This window comes from Triturus cristatus, chromosome 6 (genome assembly GCF_964204655.1).
Source record: "Triturus cristatus chromosome 6, aTriCri1.1, whole genome shotgun sequence".
NCBI classification, from domain to species: Eukaryota; Metazoa; Chordata; class Amphibia; order Caudata; family Salamandridae; genus Triturus; species Triturus cristatus.
Genome location: NC_140589.1, coordinates 1,432,383,231 through 1,432,408,848, shown reverse-complemented (window position 1 = coordinate 1,432,408,848; position 25,618 = coordinate 1,432,383,231). Strand labels below are relative to the sequence as shown.

The 25,618-nt window shown below is 45.9% G+C and overlaps 1 protein-coding gene across 5 annotated transcripts in view; it reads right to left on the bottom strand.

Moving 5' to 3' along the window:
- Positions 1-25,618, bottom strand: part of PLEKHG1 (pleckstrin homology and RhoGEF domain containing G1) — a 260,178-nt gene that overhangs the window by 192,688 nt on the left and 41,872 nt on the right. For all 5 annotated transcript variants that reach the window (XM_085612486.1, XM_085612487.1, XM_085612485.1 and 2 more), the window contains one exon: positions 21,420-21,955. In XM_085612486.1, the coding sequence (XP_085468612.1) occupies positions 21,420-21,955 (536 nt within the window). The remainder of the gene's footprint in view (positions 1-21,419; positions 21,956-25,618) is intronic.

The following is a 25,618-nucleotide window of genomic DNA, read 5'->3' as shown; positions in this document are numbered from 1 at the left end:
GTCCCAGTAATTGGGGTGTCGGCGGGGCAATCGCAAGGGGACAGTATGTCAATAGTACATTTGACACGCCCAGGGTGCCTAAATCTCCACTTCAACGGAGCAGGAATTTGGCACCGCTGGGGATGCTCTGGGTTTGCAGTGGGGGGCCCCCCGCCTCCCTCCTTCTGAGGAGCGTGATGGGAGGGGCGTAGTAGGACTTAGTCAATCCTCAATGCTTGAACTTTACTGACGGCGCGCAATGTTAAGCCAGACAGATTCCCGAAGCTGGTATACCTAGGGGGTTACATCACTGAGGGATCTGTAGGGGCATAATTCCCATAAGGAATAGGGGATGGTGGGCAGGGGCAGGAGTCACCCCTTGCCCACGGTCACGCGCTGGCAGCTAGGAGCCCTCCTGTGCTTCAGGTTTAGCAATCAGAGGGGGCTGGCCAAAGGTTAAGGGAACCCCCTCTCGCCTTCATAGCCTAAGAGGGCAGGCCCAGAATTGTGAAGAGGGTAACCTGCCCGCATGGGGGGCGAATAGTTCTTGGCACATCTCCCCAGGCCCAACGGGTCCTTTATTTCAGCAGACCCTATTCCGATTAGGATAGCGTCTCGGGCCTTGGGGGCTTAGATGGGGCCATCTACAACACCAGGAGCTATAGCTCAATGGTAGGTCTTGGGTTCGAGTCCCGCAAACGCTGTCAAAGTGTCATAAGTTGGAAAAATTTCAAACTCTTCTTTAACCAGGAGCCATAGCTCAATAAGTCTTGTGCCTACGGTTGTAAGGGTCTCACAGGACAAGGGTTCGAGTCCCGCGAGCACTGTCAAACTGTCATGGGGTGGCAGAATGTCAAACTCTTCTGTCTGCAGGGATGGTTCCTTTCCAGCTAGTTGCAGGAAGCACTAGATAGGAGAGGTGCAGGTAATACTATAGCGGGTTGGTGGGGGGCCCTGGCTGCGACGGTTAGCCGCCTCCAGGGCTGTGGCAGAGTTACAGGGCGATCTGGAAGCAGGCCGGTACAAAGGGTACCTCTGCGCGGCACCACGTGGTGCCTGAGCCAAAACGAGGAGCCTCCAGAGAGGTCCCGGAAGCCGGTCGGCGCCCCGCTAAGCCTGCGGGCGGTTGTGGGCCTGAACAACCGGGGGCTTGCTATGCGACGCTCCGCCCCGAGAGGGGGGGTGTGAGTAAAATTTTCAACGGCACGTGATCGAAAAAGAATCACTTGGGGGGCAGCACTTGGGGGTCGTCCCCTTGCTGCCCGGCTCATCAGGCGGGCAGGTGAAGTAGATGGCCGCCTGCCCTTGGATCGCCCGTAAGATAACCCACCTATTACATATCCTGGAATTATGTAATAAACCTGCAGCATTTGTTACCCACTTACAACTGTTTCTTGTGTTTTCATTGGGTAACCTAATTTGGGGGAGGGGGGTAAGCGGGGTGCCCCTGGGGGTACTATGCCGCTGACCGCGGACCCCGCAGGGGGCCACTCGGCGGTCGGCGCCTTAGTGGCCCCGGGGCCCCGGTCACCCCTCCCCACTCTCTCCTTTGGGGGGGGGGGGCAGGGACTCAGATTGGTGCCCCCCCTTTTCGTGTCAGGGCCGGAAGTGACGCGGAATACGCGTCACTTCCGGGCCCAGGTGTGAGGGGGAGGCTATTTAGCCTTCCCCCACCCTCACTGGCGACCTCTTTGTCGCCCACCTCGCCTTTTTACCCTCCCTACCGCTTACCCGGCGTAGGTGTGGTGGGGTGGGGTTTTTTGCTGAACGTTTTAATGTTTTCCTTTTCGTTGCAGGCGGAGTTACAGGGCGATCTGGAAGCAGGCCGGTACAAAGGGTACCTCTGCGCGGCACCACGTGGTGCCTGAGCCAAAACGAGGAGCCTCCAGAGAGGTCCCGGAAGCCGGTCGGCGCCCCGCTAGGCCTGCGGGCGGTTGTGGGCCTGAACAACCGGGGGCTTGCTATGCGACGCTCCGCCCCGAGAGGGGGGGTGTGAGTAAAATTTTCAACGGCACGTGATCGAAAAAGAATCACTTGGGGGGCAGCACTTGGGGGTCGTCCCCTTGCTGCCCGGCTCATCAGGCGGGCAGGTGAAGTAGATGGCCGCCTGCCCTTGGATCGCCCGTAAGATAACCCACCTATTACATATCCTGGAATTATGTAATAAACCTGCAGCATTTGTTACCCACTTACAACTGTTTCTTGTGTTTTCATTGGGTAACCTAATTTGGGGGAGGGGGGTAAGCGGGGTGCCCCTGGGGGTACTATGTCACCTTTCAAGATCCTGCATGGTCTCCAGCATTGTCCATGTCAAGATCCATGGCTGCCGTGTGTCTGTCCAATGTCAATCCAGTTAGAACTTTTGTCCCAACACTTCTGCTAGGAACTCATATTTCATATTATTATTAAGGATCCCTGTTTTCCGTTTTTACTGATTTTTACAAATAAATACAGACAGAAAACCATTTATTTTCTTGTCTGTATTTATTTTTTATTGTGGATAAAAACGGAAATTGGGTGCTTTTTGAGTGATTCTAAATACACTTTGCCATGGCTGCCAGGCCAATAGATGTGTGAATTGATAGGTAAGGGGTTAAAAAAAAAACAACTTTTAGTAAAGAGGATTAAATAACAGTAGATATGCACAAGGTTGATACTGAATGTGCATATTTTAATACAAGTGCATTGACTTATCTTTTGCGGGTGTTCATATCACTGAAACCTGGCAGGAATTCAAGCATGACTGCATATTTATTGGTTAAATAAATGACGAAATATACCAATTCCAGCTTTATTTTTTTCACAAAATACATAATAAATATGGATAAATACAGATAAAGTTTACAAAAAATAAATATGGATAAAAACAGACGGAAATGTCAAAAAACATAAATACCATAAAACCGGGAGCCCTAATTATTATTTGTTGATGTGTAAATATGGCCAGGATCTTATGTAGTGTGTAGATATTCTCATATTTAAACTTGCCAGTGGATAGGAAAACAGATGCGCTGCGTTCATGTAGTGTGTACTTGTCTGTGTATTTGTGTGCGTTATTGCTGATGTTTACAAGGTAGAAATGGCTTGGAACCTCTGGCTGATTCAATGGCGTCCACGGAAAAGTTAAGAATAAGGACCACTGTTCCAGGCCTCAGGGCCGGCCTTTGCTAGGATAGGCGGAGAGAAATGTGGCGCCCTTGCGGACGGCAGCGAATGGAACGAGGCGGCAGAGGGGGCCCTTGTGTGTTCCCTGGTCAGTACCTGGATGAGCAGGGACTGGCCCTGAACACAACATCCCTGCACCTCCCCCAGCGCACCTAAAGCCACCGATAGCTTAGCTGCCTCGCGCAGATGATGCTATTGTTGATGTGTGTCAGCAGGGGTCATGGGGTGAAGGGAGGGCTTAAGGGGTGTTAAAAACATCCAGGGCCATATGACAATAGGAACCAAGACCTCTTTAAACTGGCAAATCAGACAGAAACGAACAGGCAGGGACAAGGCCGGAGCAGAAGGGCGCTGCGGTTGGCATAACCTTAATACACGCAGCTTCCTGCGCCCTCGGGAAATTGGCGCCTTGGGCCTGGAGCTCGTGCTAAAAGTCGGCCCTGCCAGGTCTTGCAGCTTTGTCACAGAGCTCCAAAGCCCCAGCATGCAAAGTGTTTCTGCTCAGGGTTCGGCGAAAGAATCACAAGTGACCGATAGCCATTTGACTAGCGATACATCCAATATCTCCTAAAACTCACGACGTTTAAACACTTGTTAGTTTTTTGGTACTCGCGTTACATTTTCGGGTGTTATTCAAACTTAGAAAGTCGTGCATTGTTTGCACACGCCCATACCGGGAATGGGCGCTTTCCCGTTCTGGGTGTGGGCAGAAAACACGCCTATATTAATTTAGTTTTGAATGATGCTTTAGAGGCAACGATGTGCAATGTGTGTGGGGACAGTGCCGGGCCAGAGGCCAGGGCAGGCTTCCGACCCGGAAACGTGTGTACACACCCATAGCATTGAGGGACGGATACCGAGACCCGTCACACCGAAGCTACTAAAAGCCGAAGATACGATTTAAACACAATTTCAGTGTTTTTTTTCCACGCAGACTAGAAGGACCCTCAGCAATAAAACGAAAGGAATAATCAAGGCACATGGTCACCACCAAACTGCAAAACACAAAGAACCGAGGGAAGGGTCACAAGAGACCAGGGCCCACCCACACAGTTCGTTTAACTTTAGTCCATCCATGTATATTATATTTTGCCGCAGCATTTATGATGCAGTTTCTTGTTCTGCCACTGGGTGGAGCAAGCGCCCATCAACTGGAAACGAGCGCGCTTGAATTAAGTTGCTGGACATGAACCGAGAAGTTGCAAAGGCAAAAACAAAAAAAAAAAAACGCAGACAGGCAGAGCTCAAGTCCCTCGGTTCAGCAGTACCTCATCGGAATTCACCCCTGGAGGCGACAGATCCGCTTACATGAGCGTTTTCTTTATGGAAGAATGAAAGAGGATTACAAATGTATGAATCCCGGCAGGGCGTGCCTCAGAGCAGACCCCTTCCTTTTCAGGGAGTACGCACTGAAAACACAGCGAAAACGACCGCGCCTCCTCTGACAGATAGAAGACCGAGCCAGAGAGAGTAAAGAACTCCCTTCGATTCCATGGACAATAAAACATTTCTTCGTCAGTCATTTTCTTGACGCATTAAATATCCAGGGGTGGTCTGGTGGACCTGTACGGCACGAAAGTATATATTGAATAGAGTGTTTCTCCGCGGCTGTCGCGAAGGGGATACATTTCAAGTCCATCTCACCTTTCACTACTTTGTACAATGTCACCATTCTTCACATCCGGGAACATTCTCCAAGCAATTCAGCCACAGGCTCAGCAGTGGGCAAAAAGCTCCAGTGAACGGATCCCGAAATGACAGAGCGCGCACTGTTCGGAAGGGTCATATGGACAGAATTTGTCAGCAGAATTCAAGAGACTGAAAACCACCTCTAAGCCAAGGTCACAGGCATTTCTCGGAGCCCCTTCCCAACCAGAGGTGGCGTCTGCTAGCAAACGGAAGAGGTGGAGGGACCCTGGTCTACTCCAGTCTCTATGCGACCTGCAGGCCCACACATTTCTGGAATGCACCTCATTCTTTGTGCAAATAGGAGCATGTTTATTGGCAGCGCAAAGAGGACGTTTTGAGCCGAAGTGGGGTAAACGCCAAGACCAGATTCAGGGGGGGCGTTCGGCACGAGTTTTGGGTCGTGTCTTTCCTCTTAATACTGGCTATATCTGCACTTTGTTTAAACACATCTCCCTTCCGCTGTGTTCAACTGTTGCACAGATTACAGGCAGGGGTAATATGGTCATCTCCCGCCTCCAGTCCAAGTTACTCAATGGCACTTCATGCAGGCAGGACTCCTCAGTTTTAAGAATCAGCAATCCTGGGCTTAAACTAGGCCTGGGCGGAGTTCGTGACCCAAAAAACTCTGCTGCGCTAAGCGGAGTTCCACAAGCATCTGAGTGTGTTTCTTCACGCCATTTGCATTTCACTGCCGGGTGTTTGTCTCGCGCTGCAAATTCAGCGTGAACAGCACCATGCGCAGCGCAAGAGGGCCCTGCTACTTTTCTGTCGCTCGAGTAGATTTTCTACTCGAGCAGCAGCTTTATCAACGCAAATGGAAGGTTTCTCAAAGTGAGCGGTCACAACCATTGCGACCGCCCACGTTAAGAAATCTTGCCAGGAGGTGGATTTTCCGCGCTCGCCAACTTGACATTGGCGAGCTCGAGTGAAGAAAAAACTGATCTGCAGAGTTTTTCAGAACTGCACATGGTTCACTGCCCAGGCCTAGCTTAAACGTGCTCACACAGAACTTGAACAAGAACTAGCCTCATTCTCCTCCTAGCAGCAAATTCAGAGGTGTAACTGGGTAGAGACTGGCCCCACCCAATCACCCTGACAGCATCCTGGTGCAGTGTGCCTACACAGAGCATAGCCAGCAGCACCAGTGACCACTAGTATGTTCCACTGTGCGAAACGCAGCATGCAGAAGAGAGAAGGGTTCTCATTTGTGTTTCAAGTGCAGAAAGCCGTTAATGCATCACTTTACAAATAATTACTTTCATCCTGGTTTTTGACCCAGCCTTGAGCAACTGAATGTCAGCATCCCTACTCCAATCACTCACACCTTGATTGCATACACCGACTACTGGATCACTGAAAACAGTTCCATTCAGTCACTCAGCACGTCACATATCCACGTGGCCAACAGATGAGCAGGGATTTCAAAGTATGTTTGACTTTCTGAAGCTGTGTATGTAGGAAAAAGACAAACATCTGACATTCCTACAAAGCATGCACAGACCTACGATACGCTTTGTAGGAATGTCAAATATGTCTGACTATTGATACACAGAAAAGTCATAAAGCGCGTAATAGGTACTGGACTATTTGGCTCCTAATTGTAAGTGTTCATCACTACCCAATGCACCCCAAGTTTAGCAACCCAAAAATAACGAAAGACTAAATTAAAACTCTAAGGTTTCAAACCAACGCTCTGCTGGCTACCTGGAAGTTGAAGCCAGCGCATAAGTTACTGAGGGTTTTTACCAGAACTATAAATGAAGACAGAGGAACACAAGGATCTCTACAATAAAAACATTCACCCACAATCTCATTTATATAAAACACAAATCTGACCTGCAAATTACACACAATGCTTTGCAGCAGGCGTGTTAACCCTCTGAACTATGTTATGATGATTCAAACCTGGGACTGCACACAGATTTATCTAGCAATTGCATTAACCACCGGAGTCCTCATACCGCAAGTATGCTAGATACACACAGATCTCGGTGGCGGTTGCTTTAACCCCATAAGTTATCTTAAAATGAAGTCTATGATTAATTAAGGAGACAGATCAGCTTTACCATTAGAGTTAAACCTTGTTGCTACGTTCTTTGGGGGCAGAGTTTGCATTAAAAAATGCTAAGGGGGTTATTGACTCCGATCTTCATGACCGCACCCCCATTCTGCTGCCATTCCTCAACCATCAATTTATGGATTACTGGGTTTATTTTTCCAATTTCAGCGCTGCTCCCATGGCAGCACACCTGCGCCATACAGCATCAACTCCAAGGTTTCTGCAGGGAGCAAACAGAGCATAACCAAAAGCCACAAGCAAATCACTCACTCAGAAGGGTATAATAAACAAGTGAACAGCACCAGTAAAATATTCTCAGACTCTTCGCGGGCCGACCAAAGTTAGACCCTGCAAATTAGTCTTTCCATGCCCTCTGCAAGCCTCGCAGGGAGCACAAAAAATGAGAAACTATCAGTCACCATCCAAAAGACCTGCTGGTTAACTAGTCAAAATATCTGGGCACGGTACTGCCCCCACCCAACCACAAATTACAGGGAAATCATGGATCATACACACAAAAAAATGTGGAAACAAAATACAGGGCCTATGAGGCAGCAGCCTACATCCGAAGGACTTTGAGGACTGGAACTCAATGGCACCAGCACTAAGAGCAGAGATTGGCCAGCTGAAATTCCAACAAGCATTTACAATGTAACGGTCTCGGCATTGTTAAAGTTAGAGCTATTGGCATTGCTCATGACAATGCCGTTTCTTTAAATGTTTTAAAAACAAAAACATAAACAAAAATAATGTCATGAGCAATGCCAATAGCTCTAATTTTACCAATGCCGAGACCATTGCATTGTAAATGCTTGTTATATAGCGCGATGTTGACCCGAATCCAATCAGGTATCGGAGCGCTTTACACAAGCACCCATTGCGTTACATGAGGACACACATTCATTGTTTTGTTAGGCACGGGGAGATAAAGTGATTTGCCCAGAATCACAGGAGGTTCAGCGTCATTGCCGAGACTCAAACCCTGTTCCCCGGCCAAGCGCCCTATCCGTTAGGCCAACTCCTGGTTACCTGCGTACTAGAAACAAGTTTGTGTTGAAATCTTAATTATGCAGCTGATTGTGGGTTATGTGACCAGTCACCAGTGCGGCAAATGTACATTTATGTGGCTTAGCGCCAAGAAACCGTCTGCGTGCGCTTTATGGAGCATCGTAAACATAACATAACGTGGACAAAGCAGCGGCTGCAGAACTCCAGTGCCCTGGGTGAGTGCAGCTCACTGAAGCCTCCACTGCCACCGCTAACCCAGTGATGTCACTCGCGGCCCTGCTCCTACAGCCCCTACTACCCCGTATCAGCCTCTGCCACCCCCAGCCCCAGCCACACTCACCCCTTGTCTGCCCGAGGTGCGTCTCTTGGAGCCCCGGGAGAACATCCTCCTCGGGGGTCTCCCAGCTTGTCTCGCCCCTGGGCCCCGGGGCGGTGTCTCGGGAGCTCCTCGGAGGCGGGGTCTGTCTGAAGGGGGTGGTACAAAAGAGAGACTGTGTGACTGATCTGAAGTCCTGATTTGATACCCTTATTGTCAGACTATAACAGGCGGTGCTGAAGAACGTTACTCTAACCGATTGTTCACATCGATTGGATTACAGTCATGTCAATCTATTTGTAATGAGAGCGGTCTTTCTCACCACCGCCCACTAGATGATTGACAGCAGCGGTACCCTGTCAAACGGCCGATTCAGTCAGTCTGCTCTCACCTCCCACGACACTTATACGGGTGTAGGCATAATTCCGTGAACCAATAAAAGCAGAAGTTTTCGTTTCGTATGGGATGGATTGGAAGATTGACAGTGGGCGTTAAGTTTAGCAGAACTCAGTAACGTGAGTGACAGACGTGCTACCTAACCGGAATGCGAGACTGTGGATTGTTCCTTTTGCCGGTTCAGTTGAAAGGCCGAAATTAAGCCAATGTGAAATGTCTGGCCTGGGAATCCCCGGGGGAGGCGGAGTCCGTAGGTCCGTGACGGGTCCGAGGGCTGCTCGTTGTGGAGGCTCATCATTTTATGTAGAAGGCAAACATATTGTGTTCTATACTCACTTTACAGGACTCTCGGTTAGTCTCATTCATGCATTAGATGCTTTTGTTCCTGAAAGGAATGGGGGAGAGGACGAGCACACCACTGCCTTTCTCCGAGGCGAAGGAGAAATGCCTTGGAGAAAGGCAGCGGCATTTTCGGATTCGGGGGCGTGTTTGTCTTTTCTCTCCTCCAGCCATTGGCTGGAGGAGATAATTAGACTTCTTGCAAAAAACACGCCCCCCGATCCGAAAAAGACGGGGCCTGATCGGAATGACGAACCTCTTCTCCAATGGCTGGCCAGCATTCAAGAGGCCAGCCAATGGAGAACAGGGGAGAAGAGGGGCGGGTTCAAGCCCCTCTTCTCCAAGTCATTAAATCTCGGATCGAGACTGCGCAAGCGCAGCCTTCGAGCCGAGACCTAAAAAGAGAGATAAAGACTGCTCTCTCGTGCCAGACCTCTAAGAGTAGACCCTTTGTCTAACCCATGCCTGCCAGAACCATGGTAGGTTTACCAACTGAAATCTTGGGCCCAGATTCTCAAAAAGATCACGGTACACAGCAGCGAAAAAAAAATAGAGCATATTTAAAAAAAAATAGTTCTTCTTGTGCACTTTTGCAAGGGATGGGGTGAAGGATCTACATTCCTCACTAGATTCTACTTGTGGGATGGTAGGCTTTCACCATGGGTTGCGACAAAAATGCAAAACATCTAAAAATAAACAAATAACCGCCACCAACCCCTTTACAAGAAGTAGGAGTTAATCCCGCTACCAGAGTGTGAGGAACACTTTTAGGATTCTTCCACTAACAGCAACATAGGGGTCTACAAGGAACGCTGAAGGCAGTGTCACAGCGGTCCCCTGAACTAGGGACCACTGGCCTCACCGTACAGGGAAGTTTGTAGGCTACTTTTACGCTGATGTGTCCATATGAAGCCAGAGAAATTTAAAGCCGCATGGAACAGCTGCAGGCACAACACAACCGATAAATCCAACACAAATAATATGACCCTTTCTTTGGCAGTGTCATAGCCTGTGCTTGTTACTACAGAGACCGACATGGTCTCTTATGGCAAACAGTAGACCAGCACATCATCCACGGGCTTTTCTTGTGATAAACCCTTTGATCATGAAGGCAACTAAACCAAGGTAACCGTGAGCTGTTAACTGTCTCTAGTAATGAGTCTAGACCAGACGCTGCTGTGCAGACCATGGCTTTAGTAATAAGTCTAGACCCGATGCTGCTGTGCAGACCACGGCTTTAGTAATGAGTCTAGACCCGACGCTGCTGTGCAGACCACGGCTTTAGTAATGAGTCTAGACCCGACGCTGCTGTGCAGACCACGGCTTTAGTAATGAGTCTAGACCCGACGCTGCTGTAGAGACCCCGGCTTTAGTAATGAGTCTAGACCGGACGCTGCTGTGCAGACCATGGCTTTAGTAATGAGTCTAAACCAATGCTGCTGTGCAGACCACAGCTTTAGTAATGAGTCCAGACCCGACGCTGCTGTGCAGACCACAGCTCTAGTATAAAAATATGTATGGAGTAGGCCCGGGGTATTGGTCCAAAAAACTAAGCTGGTACCAGCCTCGTAGGACGCGGAGATCGAGCAACAAATCATTTCTCACACCTCTCAGAATTCGGACCGCTAGAAATGGAGGAAGGTCCTTCTCTTTTCTTGCCCCTGCTTCTTGGAACAAATTGCCCTTAAACCTACGCACCATCGCAGATCACAACTGCTTTCGTAAGAAGCTAAAGTCATGGCTGTTCGACAACTAAACTAGCAATCTCTCAGAGCAGTGTGCAAAGTGCCATGAGACTTGAGTGATTTGTGCGCTGTACAAATGTCCCCGATTTGATTTAGTAATGAGTCTAGACCCGACACTGCAGTGCAGACCACAGCTTTAGTAATGAGTCTAACCTGATGCTGCTGTGCAGACCACGGCTTTAGCAATGAGTCTAGACTCGCTGCTGCTGTGCAGGCCACAGCTTTAGTAATGAGTCTAACCCGATGCTGCTGTGCAGACCACGGCTTTAGCAATGAGTCTAGACTCGCTGCTGCTGTGCAGGCCACAGCTTTAGTAATGAGTCTAGACCCGACGCTGCTGTGCAGACCACGGCTTTAGTAATGAGTCTAGACTCGCTGCTGCTGTGCAGGCCACAGCTTTAGTAATAAGTCTAACCCGATGCTGCTGTGCAGACCACAGCTTTAGCAATGAGTCTAGACTCGCTGCTGCTGTGCAGGCCACAGCTTTAGTAATAAGTCTAACCCGATGCTGCTGTGCAGACCACAGCTTTAGCAATGAGTCTAGACTCGCTGCTGCTGTGCAGGCCACAGCTCTAGCAAGGAGTCTAACCCAATGCTGCTGTGCAGACCACAGCTTTAGCAATGAGTCTAGACTCGCTGCTGCTGTGCAGGCCACAGCTTTAGTAATGAGTCTAACCCGATGCTGCTGTGCAGACCACAGCTTTAGTAATGAGTCTAGACTCGCTGCTGCTGTGCAGGCCACAGCTTTAGTAATAAGTCTAACCCGATGCTGCTGTGCAGACCACAGCTTTAGCAATGAGTCTAGACTCGCTGCTGCTGTGCAGGCCACAGCTTTAGTAATAAGTCTAACCCGATGCTGCTGTGCAGACCACAGCTTTAGCAATGAGTCTAGACTCGCTGCTGCTGTGCAGGCCACAGCTCTAGCAAGGAGTCTAACCCAATGCTGCTGTGCAGACCACAGCTTTAGCAATGAGTCTAGACTCGCTGCTGCTGTGCAGGCCACAGCTTTAGTAATGAGTCTAACCCGATGCTGCTGTGCAGACCACAGCTTTATCAATGAGTCTAGACTCGCTGCTGCTGTGCAGGCCACAGCTTTAGTAATAAGTCTAACCTGATGCTGCTGTGCAGACCACAGCTTTAGTGATGAGTCTAGACTCGATACTGCTGTAGAGACCACAGCTCTAGCAAGGAGTCTAACCCAATGCTGATGTGCAAACCAGGGCTCTAGTGATGAGTCTAGACTCGATGCTGCTGTGCAGACCACGGCTCTAGTAAGGAGTCTAGATCGGATGCTGCTGTGCAGACCACGGCTCTAGTAAGGAGTCTAGATCGGATGCTGCTGTGCAGACCACGGCTCTAGTAAGGAGTCTAGATCGGATGCTGCTGTGCAAACCACGTGACTTTCATTGTTCACCTCGAAAAAGGAACAATTCTTATTCATAACTACAAGAATATGAGCAAACAGGCTGTCAGCTGACATCATGAATACATATTTTACATATTGGGTTTTGTGAATAACACTTTGCAGGATTTAAAATCATCAAGCAAGGTTGCACATCCCCGACAAACATGCACCTGTTCTTAATGAAGTGCTCTGGTTTAGATCCTGCTGTGGCAGCAAACGCTGTAGTTTTCGAAGTACACCCCAAAAAATGTTCACCGTTTGTTTAATTAACTGTTACAGGTTTCTTAAAAGCTTTATTTTTTAGCAAAAGGAGGACCACCGGCCCTAGGGATTCTACTGGATTGGCCAATTCATCCGATCGTAGCGGTCAGTCAGTGTGCTTGTACATTCCGGTGTGGTGGGAAGGACCCTCACCCCAATTATTATAAAGTAACAACATTTGGAAACCCAATACAAAGATTTACATGACAAATTTAAAATGGAATGCACTAGGGTTTGATATAGATGAGCAGGTACGACGTGGGAGGAGGTAGATTCTTTTCTACTCTCAATGGTCTTCTCCAATCATTATTTTAAGAGTGAATGGACAACACGTGTTACGCCCCTTGCTCGCTCTTTCTCAAGGCATATGAAAGAAAGTGCGGTAATCAGAGGTTATAGCAGCAGCTTTGAATTGATGTGTGGATCTGATACTGTTCTTCGTGACAAAAACCGTAGGGTGTTTGTAGATGGGGAGGGTCTTTATAATCGGCGAATAGGAACAGTTCCAATCAGAGAAGTTGGGGAAGCAAATAAGGTAAAGGATGCAGTCTGGAGGCAAAAGGTAGCCTGCAATAGGGCAAGCTTGATTTCTTGGCCTTTGGGATATACCGCCAAGTGTCGTAGGTATTTATTACCAAATTGCCTTGCTGACCCAAAATACTTCCTTCGTAGACGAACATATGAGGAGGGAATATTTCCTACCATCATCAAAGGTGTTCACAGCTCGATATTAGCCTTGGCACAGGGAAAGCTGGGATTCCACTCAGACCCTGGTGCTAAAAGGGTGAGGGGATGACTACTGCACGGAGATCCTGACACCAATAGGACTAGGAAAGGGGTGAAGATCTAATTACTACCCAATGTCCTATATTGGGAATGGCTGGTTCTTGAACTTCCTCATCAGGAAAATCTTCTAGAGGGGTCCAATCCATGGTCTTTGGAACTCCTGAGATGCCCTTCTCTAGATATATAGACACAAACACAGAAGTCGAACACCATAAAAAGAGACGGAGGACTCAATACGTTAGCACTTGCCTTGTTTAAAGGCATTGAATTTGGTGTATTGAAAACCACACTTTACAGGCTGGCTCATAGTACATAAGCAATCCTATGCATGTGGCAGCAATAAAGGAATACAGACTTTAAGGAGGTCGAGTGTATGGCAGTAGAGTGTGTTTCAAACACACAATTGTATGGAATAGAATCTGTGCTATGCTGTAAGACAGTAGGTTTAATAAATACCAAAAAGCTTCAATATGTTGTATACTGTGCAAAATCCAAGGCTACCTCATTGGATTTCGCTGTACATTGGATATCAAAGGAGATTTCAGGGCCTTCCTGGGCTTCTAACCTGGAAGGCATTAAAGTGAAGCAAGTTCCAACTTTGATTCAAGAGAATGAGGTCTATCAGGCTTCGCCAGCGAGTAGGTCGTGAGCTACTGGTAGCTCTCCAGCTACCGGTCAGTAACTCACCTGTGTGTAGCCAAGCCTACTAACGTAGACGTTTTTGCTTGGTTGGATTAATATATGTATCCCAAAATTGAAAAGAGTATTCGAGACAGAAATGTGTATATTTTCAGAACTCATACGCTTAGCTGATGTATGGCTGTCATATTATCCAGATGCATTCCAAATTGATAAAGCTATTTTCACAATACTGCTGGTAACCTTGCCTGAGGTCCTGAGGTGATCACTACTGGTAATCTTGCATGGTATGGCCACTAATGTGATCTGGTCTGACGTGGTCACTATTATGAACCTATAAAAGTAGCTCAGTATGATTTTCATTGAACATAAGTAGCTCTTATTCCAAAATAGGCTGGAGTCCCCAGTTCTAGAGGGTATGAAATGCCAGTGTAGCATCTTTCAAATGCTGCATGGTCTATTTTGAAGGTCAAGCCCAACTTAGGCTCTATTTTGGCCGTATTAGTCAAACATTGTCCTTAGAAACCATTAAAAAAAATAATCTACTTGGTTGTGATCTTTTAGTGTGCCAAGAAAAGTATTAATATTCCTGCTGAGAACATCGATGCTAGCACCAAATGTGCTCTCAACCATAATGGTCTGAGTTGGTCAACAGCACACTCGAATAGTCGAACTCCAGATGAAGGGTTACACAAGTACTTAATGTTTGGCATGTAAAGAACAATTTCACTGACCATATCAAATTAAACTTCTTCAAGGAGGAATGTTTGGCGTTTGCATATAATTTATAAGGGTTCAGTTTCAATTGTTTTCACTGGGAGAATATTTGGTACATGTCTTGTTCTGCTGACCAGCCTTGAATAGGGAACCTAAAGTCCTTGCTAAATCTGTTCTTCCACCAACTCGACTAGAGATCATGTGACGCAGCCGCCCTACGGTGTATGGACAATGATCACCCCCAGCAGGGCGCAGCAAGGAAGCCAGGGACCCTTATACAAGTATGGAAAATGGCCCCATGAAACCCCTGTTGGGTATTTAAAAGTATCCATGATTGAGGTGCAACGGGCACATCGCAGCTCAGGATTCCAGTGCAACTGCACCTGCTGCACCACTAATAGCTACGCCCCTGACCCTCCGATGGTCTTCAGATTTATAAAGTTCATGGATGTAGAAATTACCATGTGCTCCTAGAAGTCTGTGCAACTTGTGGAAGTAACTGAATAACTGGGAAGTTTTTAATGTAACTTGTTGCTGATGGGGTTAGCGCCAACATTAGGTGTTTTGGGGTCTTTCCTGTGATTAATCAAACTTCATGGTTTTAGTTGGTATGCCCAGGTTAAGCCCCATACTGGTTACTTTAATTCAACTATTGCGGGCTTTTGCATGGTTTTTAATCAAGTGCACAAAATTAGCTTTTTCAATTATGATTCACACTGCGCAACTTCCTGTTTGTGTAATTTCTCAAACTGTGAGGAAAGCACAATACAACTGATCTCATAAAGCAGAGCACACTCCTAGAAATGTATTGTTTATTCTTTACTGATGCAACAAAGGGCTATTTTTTTAATGGATGCGTTTGTTTGTCTCTCCACCCATTGCTTAGTTCTTCTTGGGCAGAACACCTGTACTGCACTAACAGTACTCTCTGGATGCAAGCCCTGGCCAACCACGGGCACCACATCATTCGAAGCTGTAGAGCTAGCTTGCATATGCCACCCTGGTACAACATCTATACCACGTCTAATAACAAAGGATTAGCAATGGGCACCAGAGGACAGGGAGAGCAAGAATTGGTGTGTAAGTAAATCTGTAAACTTGTCTCATGTGAGAAGAGAGACTAAGTCAATCCAATCTTTTAGGTTCATACTTATAACAGGAACGGCATGCTTTGTATCGTTGGCTTAAAAGTCCAGTAATAACTATGTAGTGAGGGTGGCATTCAGCTAATAACTATATGCTTGTCAATCAGCAACATAGCCACTAGCCAAGCACTTCAAGACTTGCGGCCATAATAACAGATGCGTCCATGCTCTGCATTCTATGATCCCAGTCTGGGATGCCCTAAATATGTGGCAAGGCGGCATTTTCTTATGTGTGCAAGTAACAATTCTTCACCAGGAGAGGCTCCTTCGAAAAAAGGTGAGCAAAAGTTACGCAGTGATATCCTTGTGAAAAGAGACGGTGCAAGGCTGCAAAGAGCTGCGCTGTGCAAACGGTCACTGGGCTGTGTCTCACAATTTGGGAGTGTACTTTGGGGAGGTACTCTCCAGATCATGTAGACGCAGGCCCTTTGCTTTTGGTATCTGATGCTGCAGTCCTGGGCGTTTCTCCTCATCAAGGTTGGACAGGTTATGGCCCGCTTAAGTTAAATTAGGCCTCAAGGAATAAAGTTCATCAAGTTTGCAGCAGAGGAGTCACTGGGTTGATTAGACCGCCAACTCTGGCAATGCAGAGAAGCACTGCAGGGAGAGTCAATCAGTGGAGTGTTGTCTTCCCACAATGCACCGCATGAAAAGAAAGGCCCGTAAAAGGACACCATGGCCTGCATGGGCCAATAAACAGAGGGCCTTCCTCTGTGTTTTGAGGACTTTGGCACAAAGGGGCGCTTGGGTGGCCAAATGGAATAGACCCATAGTGAACAACTAAAGTCTCAGTGTTAGTGATGGTAACAGGATTTCAAGCCAGGCTGAAAATGAACTTTTGGCCAACATTTCATGTGCTTTTCTGACCAATATAGCGTGGTCAGCGGCCAATGTGTACAGAAGTGCTGAAGGGAGGAGAGCAGATTTAGATGACGAGGTCAACGAAACAAACCTACTGAGATTTTCCTTGAAATAGGACTTGTCCTGTCTATCTCAACTTTGACAAACACAGACCATTGCTACGCATGAAGTTATGCTTTTTCTGAGTAATTTAAAGGGGCAAGACCGATGTGCTTTAAGTGATGCTCTTCACGGAGCCTGCATTGGGTAGGATAAGATTTGCTCATCTTTCCCTTGTAAGGCTAAACAGCACTAGGAAACTTCTGCACACCTACTAACAACGCAGAGCATCAACACACTAGAACCCAGGTTGATACATGTGCAACATTCACACAAAAGTAATTCATCTTAGAGATGGTGTTTAACAGGGTCCAGCATGTGAGATGTGTTTGACATTTCATTTTCATCTAGGAAATTTGCTTTCAACCAGATGTAGAAATGAAAGGATGGAAGAGACATGTCAATCCTGCTTATAAAGATGCAGTAGATTGATACCTTGCTGTTACGCCACTGCAATTTGTATGAGCAAATGGGATCCCTCACCTGCAAGCATCAGTAAAGTAAGCAATAAGTTTGCAACTGACAGTGCAGTGTCCATAGGTTATGGTCCAACCACTCCTAAGCCAGGAAGGTGGCTCATACATGCGTTAAATTAGAAGTGGGAGGAGGCACACTTCTTCAAAAATAGCCACCGACTCCCCTACTACCTCGAGCTGAATTGAGCTCCTCTGTTGGAGCCAGATTGAGTATTGTGCCAGGGGCACATATCACTGCAGATTGTGATTAAAACATCTATTCTGAGGGCCAGCACTTCCAAAAGACAAGGTAAGGTCCCGCTAACGGTGGCAACATATTGCGATAGAAGGACCCAAAATGGCTTTTTGTCAGTGTATAGAGAGCACTCCAGCACTTAAAATGCTGTTTTGTTTGGACCAATGTAAATTCATGTAATGTACCTAATGACATTTATGTTCCCTGACCCAAATTAACTTGGAAGATGACTTTTTCTGCATATATTGTGCTGTATAAAGTTATCTGAATCATATACGATAAAGGATTCTTTTTATTTGAATTTGCACCTTAATTACTGACCATTACCACATGCAGAAGAGGATCCACACAAATGCGAATGATGACATTAGCACATACATTTTCAAGGCCATACCTCCAGGGATGGTCCTATTCCCAATGCACCAGTTGACATCACTGACGGCTCCTCAGCACAAGGCTCTTGAAAGGGTCACATGGGTAGTTTCTGTGCCTGACTAGCATACGCACAGGCTTCTCGTGTGTTCTGAGGACCGAGGGTCCTATTTTAAGACCAGAATGTCCAAGCCAGCATCTCCCACTTCTTAGGGAATGTATAGCTTGACAGAGGGGGCTTAAGCATTGTATTACAAACATTGCTGCTTAGGCTTCAAGTGAAAAGCTGCTCAGTGTAGGATACAGTCATGGTATGAATCTGGGCCGAAGTGACGAGAAACTAAATGGAGAACTTATAAACCTTAAATTCATCACTTAAATAGTTGTGCTTCAAATGTAAACTAGATAGATTAAAACTTAAGCGTTAATGTGTTTTTAAAGACTTTTAATAATGTCTATGAAATGGCTTGAGGAGAGGGATGCCCTTTCTAAATCATGTTTGGGTCACCAATGGAACCTTCAGAAATTTTTAAGACATCGTCCTACGGCTATCAACACAAAACGCAGGCCAACGGCAACAAGAAAACGTGCATGGGCACTTATGTTCACGTAAAAAATGTGCATTGACCTCATTATACATGGAGAAGAAAAGAAGTGCCTAACTTCTCATGCAATGCTCAGGGTTGCAATTTTTTTCTGTTTCATTGCTCGATCTAGTCAGGCAGAACTATACTTTTTGCCCCATTCTTGCGACTCCGTAGCACTATGTAGTGCTAAAACCGCAGTGTTCAAGGACGCTAGTTTATTCAACCTAGCAAAGATGAAAGGAGGCGTTAATCCACCATTACGTGACCTCGGACATGCACCCACCTGATCATACTGAATATTGTGCAGTGAAAGGCACCTATGGCATGCAATACATATCAAGGTAGAAAACACGGACTTTAAGCAGGATTGGTGCGCGAGCTGGCCTCAGAAAATCACACAAAACTCACTTCCCTTGGTTACAGGAAAAAGGAAGATGTGTGTTCATTAGTCAGCTCAGAATTAATGGGTAGGGTTGTCAGACTGAAATAAAACGATTACTTTCAGTGAACATCTGCCAAGCCCGCCATCTTTAGAGCCCACCTGCAAAACGTGAGGACCCTTCAAGCCCACTCCAAAGAAACTCTTGCGGAAGAAGTTCCGACAGCGAAGACCGCTCTAGTCCTTGATTTGCTGTCCTACGCTTCCAACACTTTTCACATACTGCATGAAATATACAATACACAACACTAAAACATCCGATGCATTACACATGATGGCAGCTAGCATGAAATCTAAAATAATTTCCAAATGAGACAGGCATACAAGCAGCCACTCAATAGTGCAAAACACAAAGGATAGGTAATGTAAGATAAAGCGCTTGGCAGTAAAAAAAAAAAAAAAAAAGAAAGATGAGAAGATCAGTGAGATTACAACTATGCAGGAAAAGCAAACATTGAAATCTCATCAAATTGGATCATCTAAGGTACAAGACCATGTGACTGAAATTTACACAAGGGGAATAGTCGCAATGCGAGCAAAGTAGGGAATGGGTTTAATGCAACAGCCTAGATTTGTGGTGTGGCATTAGAAGCTTACAGCCATTGGTTTCAACAAACAATGCCCTAGTCAAAGTATCTTTTATACAGAGACGGTGTACCAGGGCATGCTAGGATGGGGCGGAGTATGAATGGGGAGATGAGGCTGGGGCATCACTCATATACAATAGGGTACCAGAATGTTCCTAAAATCCTGAACCACATCCTTGCCAGCTCTCACTTGGGCTATTACAAGTTCTCAATTACTTACACACTCTGTCTACCACTTTGCAGCTCAAAGCATTCTTGAATTTAGCATCATTGTGGGACCTGCAGTCTGAGTTCAGCTCAGCTGAGCCCATGGAAAATAGCACATTAAAAAATAATTACGTTACGGGGAACTCCCTTCCTCCTACTCTGAAGCTCTCACACATTATCGCAAGGTAGGTGGTGAACTAACTCGAGTCATGACTGGGCATGGCTTTAATAGCTTCCATTAGAGATTTGTGCCCTCAGTACCAAGCATGCACCTTCACGCCAGGGAGTGTGCACTCACCGATGTACCATCATTATAAAAAGGAACCGCCATGATAAAAAGTAAATGTTATCCAGAAAAAAATTCAGTCTGCTTAATAAAACCCATGCATTATAACATTTCAAAAGTGTCCCGGGGGTCATGACAAGGCTGGACTGTGTTAACGGTAATAGACAAAGCTGAGCCTCACTCATCCTTTTGGGGAGTCATTGAGAGGGCCTTCAAGATACAGTTCGAGCACAGCTCACAATGCTAAAAGACGGTCCTGGGCCCTTCAACTTGTAGGATTGAGCGGCGAGTGGGCGACCCCCCCGATATGGTAAAGGGCTGGGTTATAGAATCTCAAGCAACCTCTCTGGCATTCAGCTTGGCACTCAGGTATCCAGAAATGAGAGTCAACCGGAACTGAGTGTCTGCATATTGGCAAGCTCAAGCTGGAATCAGAGGGAAGGGTGGAGGCCAAGAAAACCCACGATCCAGCTCTTCCTTGTCCGATGGTTTGATGGAGACAGTTAGAGATGAAACCATAGAGGCTTGGAGCCCAGAACTTAAGAGATTTTCCGCACCAGCTCCTTTTCCTCCAGAATATGGTGTGGGAACAAGGAAGACAGTATTATGTCAACCCCCCAACCCCCCACCCAAAGTCTGGTACTGCTCTGGTACTGAGAGCGATTTCCCAAAAAGACTTCAATAGAAGCCCAAGGGGGCAAGAAGACACAGCTCAGGTCAGTTCCTCTCAAAGGCTCTACTTCTTTTTGTGCCTCTACCACCTCCTACACCTACAGGGAGTTAAGCTCTACCCAGGTGAGGCAGAGTTACAAGCTGGATGGGGCGTGTCAGGCTGGGTACGCAGCAGAGGACTTTCACGGAAGACCCAAACTCTTCTCCAACCTTCCATGGTCCGTAAATCGAGGCTATAAAGTGAGTAACCCCTGTTACATACCGCAATTATCACTCCCCAGAACAGCCCCCAGGAATCCCATACACGGACAGAGAATGGCCCCACTAATGCTTGCACTCGATGCCTTAGTACAATGATTCCGTAAAACCGTGTCCAGAATGAGAAGCTAGCTACATCCCAATGTAAAGCAGAGGCGTAGAACATCTGCACAAGGATCGGGCATGGGACTCCGGACCAGGCAGTGTTATGCAGTCTGTGGATCATTGATGAATTCATCCACACGCAGGCGTTTGGCACCCTTTATCTATTACATTTCAACAGGCCTAGCAAAATGTTGTGTGAACAGGCATTTTAACCCTCAGCATGGTTACTTCTGGTACATGAGGAGCACAAGACTTTCCAAAGTCGATTCCAGTAATTTGCATTCAATGGTATGTCATAGAGAGCGCGCAGAATGCTTTGTAAATAAAAATGGTTAAAAACGAAGATAAGCAATAGACAAAAGCCAAGAACTCCATTATATCACCAACTCAATTCATGGTGAGCACATCATCAACAACAAATCCATACTCCTACAGTTGATTCCTATGGAACACCTACATGCTGCAATGCCTACCCAATTAGGAGGTATGGAGTCATAAAAAGTTAAGTCACAGCAGAGAATATATAAAATAGAAACCCCTGGAGCTGATGGATTGGTATAATCCATGACGCCACGCAGTCACTTACCTCTACAATGCTTTTCAAATCTTGCACATAGGTCCTTTCAGTCTGGAGAATTTCTTGGACAACCCGGTCCACATACATAAGTTTTGGGCGTGTGGGCTCCATCACAAGGGACTCAGCGTGCTTCTTGGAACCATTTGATTCTGCCTTTTTCTGCGCGCCTTGCCGTTTCTCAGGATTCTCCGCCTCCCATGGCTGTCTGAGTTCGCTCTTCAGGAGCCGCTCACTCCCGGCAAGCTGCCTGGCTGGAACGAGCTCCAGCTTGATGGCACCAGACTCCCGATCCTGCTGGAAGGATCCCAAATGATGGTTTGAGGCCAAGGTCATTCTACTGCCGAAGGAGCAGTGGCTGTCCCTGGAGGAGGCGGAGGAGGACGTGGAGCTGAAGCTGACGGGCCGGTCACTGTCCGACAGCTCCATATTCTTGCTGTCGCAGTAGTGGAAACGTCTGATCCCCCTATGCAGATCTCTTGCTCCAATCACGAGACCACACGATTCGGTCACAGTGGGTAAGACATCCAGGGGAAAATGGTAGTCATCTGTGGGGTAATGAAAGGAAACACAAATCAACATAATTGGTGTCTTAAAATTCAGATAACCATTTGCTCTTCCCAAAAGACACATAGTTCTATACATAGGATACTGATGCAATTAAACCGCAGCAACTCTGCATCCTAAAGGGGAATCGAGTATTGTAATTTTAATTTATTAGTTATCATTTCAAATAACATTATTTGCTATTGAACACTTTTATCTTGAAGACGGACCCTTAAATGGAAGATCCGCGGCCTGTCAAGCGCACACAACAATGACGATAGACGAGTGGGAAAAATATACATGTGCCTAGACCTGCAACTAGAGCTAGGAATCCTGCCCCTTTAATAAGTGCCCTGACAGGTTTCAGCAAAAGTTGGGATCTGGTTTTCGAAACTAAGGTTTTACCTCCAAAGACATAAGTAAAGTGCCTTAATAACTGGAAACACGCGACACAACCAAAGCTCCCAGGAAGGACACCTTAGGAAAACTGTGTTTGTCTGTGTTAATCCTGAAGTTGAGCCAGTTGTCAGGTTGAAATGGTCTCTGTGAGAGATACATCCGTCAAAATGTATTTTAGGAGAGGATTAGCTTTCTTTCCCAGTGTGGGGGCTCGGTTTTGACCCGCAAAAAAAAAAATTGTATATCATGAAAGATCCTGGCAGGCCTCGTTTTTTTAATGGATGACCGATAGTTAGTATGTTTAACAGTTTACACTGCATTTCATGCTCTTTGAAAACCAATTTTATGCAAACACACCAATAGAAGTACAATAATGGCAATGATATTGTTAATAAAAATCCACTTTCAATAAGTACAAGAGAGATTTCGTATAATATAACAAAAGTTCTTCTAATGGTTCACCCACTCCTTCTCTTTAAAACACAGTTAACACGTATTGCCGGCATCTATAATTTTGCCTATCCATTCCGCAGACCAATTTGTTCTTCATTTATCTCTATTTTTCAGATTTGCCTACCTTCAAAAGGACCATGAAAGAACACAATTTCTTGTTCTCAAAGGGCATCATTCCCTGTATTCAAATCCAACACCGCACGCATTGTGGTACAGGAGTATAAGTAAGCTCTTATAGCATTTCAGCTTACAACATCAGTTTTTTTTTTTAAGATATATTAGTCCTGAAAATTGGCTGTGTACCAATAGAGTGCCCAACCTAGCAAATTATATTTTATGAAAAAAGGGTCAAGATTCTGGTAAATAGGCTTTGGGAGGTTAGACTTGTATTTGCTCGGGGAAGACCCTTTGTCTTTATTTTTAAAAAGTATATAAAAATGTTCAATTTTAGTATTTACACATATTTCTTTCGAAGTTTTAGATAAGTGAGAAAGTGTGACTCACTACAATAATCATATAAGAGGGGGGATAGAACAAGTATTGCAGAATGTAAACTAAAATTGAAGGTAGTAAAGAAAATATATGAAAACTCCACTCTGTAAAAAAAAAAAAAAAAAAATCAAGGGACCGTTCCTCTTATCCTTCAAAAGCAGCACACCAGACATTTTCCAAGGACTGTCAGTTTTACTACAGGCATTACACCATGGAGACCATAGTAGAGTGCATGTGTACGAGTAGGTTCTTTGTTCTGATATATCTTGTTCTTACTTCTCTACATTACTCCCCTCAAAAATGAGAAAGACATCCAGCTACATGGGTGGAAGAACCACCACCGCCAGCCAACGGCAGAGCAGCCATGTTGGCCCATTCCATACATGACAAACTCAAGCAGACTGGGCTCCACAACCATTGGCACCTAGCATCCTGGCACAAGGAAGTCCACTTTTATCACTGTTAGTGTTGGCTTAAAACCTCAGATTGCAAAGCCATGATGGCTATAAAGCCAGGAATGACTCAAGGCGTCAGACGTGACACAGGAATGCTTGGGAGCAGTGCAGGGGAGCAAGCATAGTACAGTCCTTACACAAGGTCACACAGCGCCAGCAGACTGATGAGTCATGGAAGATGGAAAACGGTATATGAATGTGCATTGGTACACATACCTTCCCAGGGGGAGCCCATTCTTCTCCAGGGCCTGGTCTTTGCACTTAGAGGGAAAAATGGACAAAGAAGGATGGTGTCACACTATGCGCTGGTAGATCCAGAGGAAGTCTGACCGAGTCCAGTGGAAAAGACAGTGTGCTCTATGGTGTGGGTGCGGTCAGCTTCCCTCCTGGCCTGGTGTGTGGGCAGGATGAGATGCAGCTAAGGGCATCACACTGTTTATCCTCCACATTACCAGACTTCAGAGTACAAACCAGTACTGTCTTCTTCATTTGAATGATGCTGTTAGTGTTTTCCGAGTGCATCCCCAGGTGATAAGGTATAAGACCTGGCAAGGAAGGATTGAAGGCCCAGTTTCATCGCTGAGCATCAGTGAAGCTGCGCTGCGGGATTCAAAACACTGCAGCCATCTTGGAAACTGGTCAATTCTGCCTTGAACACAGTTTCTAATGCATGCTAATAAAAAGGGTGTCATTTATGGGACACCAGAGGCGGTAACCACTTCCCGTATTTTGGTTCTTGCAATTCCGGTGATTTAACCATTCCGACACCTGATCTCTGAAAACTCAGTATTTCTTTAGCAATCCTTAATAGCTAATTGCTTTTGCCTTTTAATCACTACTTATTAAAATGCATCAAAATTCCCTTTTTAATATGGTTTGAAAAAATATCGTACCTTGCCAGGTCACTAAAGCTGTACCTACAATTTTGCAGCATGACAGTGCTTTCTAGAAGGAAAAGTGGCTGGATGACAACCTTTCGCTATTTTGGAGGACTTTTGCTAATCCCATGTAGACAAACAGAGATTCTAAATGTAGGGAAAATGTTTTTCATACTTTACTTCAAGAAACAACCGATTTGTTTCTCGGACAAATCTACTATATTCGCTTATGTATTTCCATTCGGTCATTCAGATATTACAGAATCATTCTTTTTTTTAACTCTGGTTTTCGTTTAAACGCCTACATATACACCCAACAGAAATGTAAAGTGCTATAAATAAAGTGCAATAAAACCTGACAGAAAAGTTGCTTGCCACAGAATCCTTTGCACTATACTAATAAAGAGTGTGCCTGCTCACGCCATTGAGCCAAGAGGTCTCCAAAATACCTGCCCAGACACTCGCCGTTTTTTCTTGAAAAGGTTATGCAGCCAAATGATAAATAAACTACATGTCCCACTGTGCAGTGCGGCTAATTACACTGTGGCTAGCGGATTAAACAAATTTGCCTTTTTTACAATACAGTGAAAGGCAACAGTAGAATGTTACATTTAAGATGCAAAATTTATTTGGAAATTACGATAATGTTTAAGAATTTTAAAAGAAGATAAGTTAGAAAAATATGAACATTTTGCTTTTGCATCCATGATCTCATAACTCTGTTACAGACCAAAACCCATATGATCTCATGCAATAAAGTAGTTAGAAATTTCATGGTTAACATACGTTACTACAAAGGTCTACCTGGCACTTCAAAAGGTATTAACAGCCAGCCTGTTTTTTTTAAAAAAATGTATGACGTGGACAGAGAAAAAAGATCTCTCTTAATCGCAGTGCATATTTCCTGTACTCGTGTCACTTCTTTTGACACTTGGAACTATGGGCCTCATGTAGGTAAATAAATTTTACCGGTTCTTAAATACCGAGC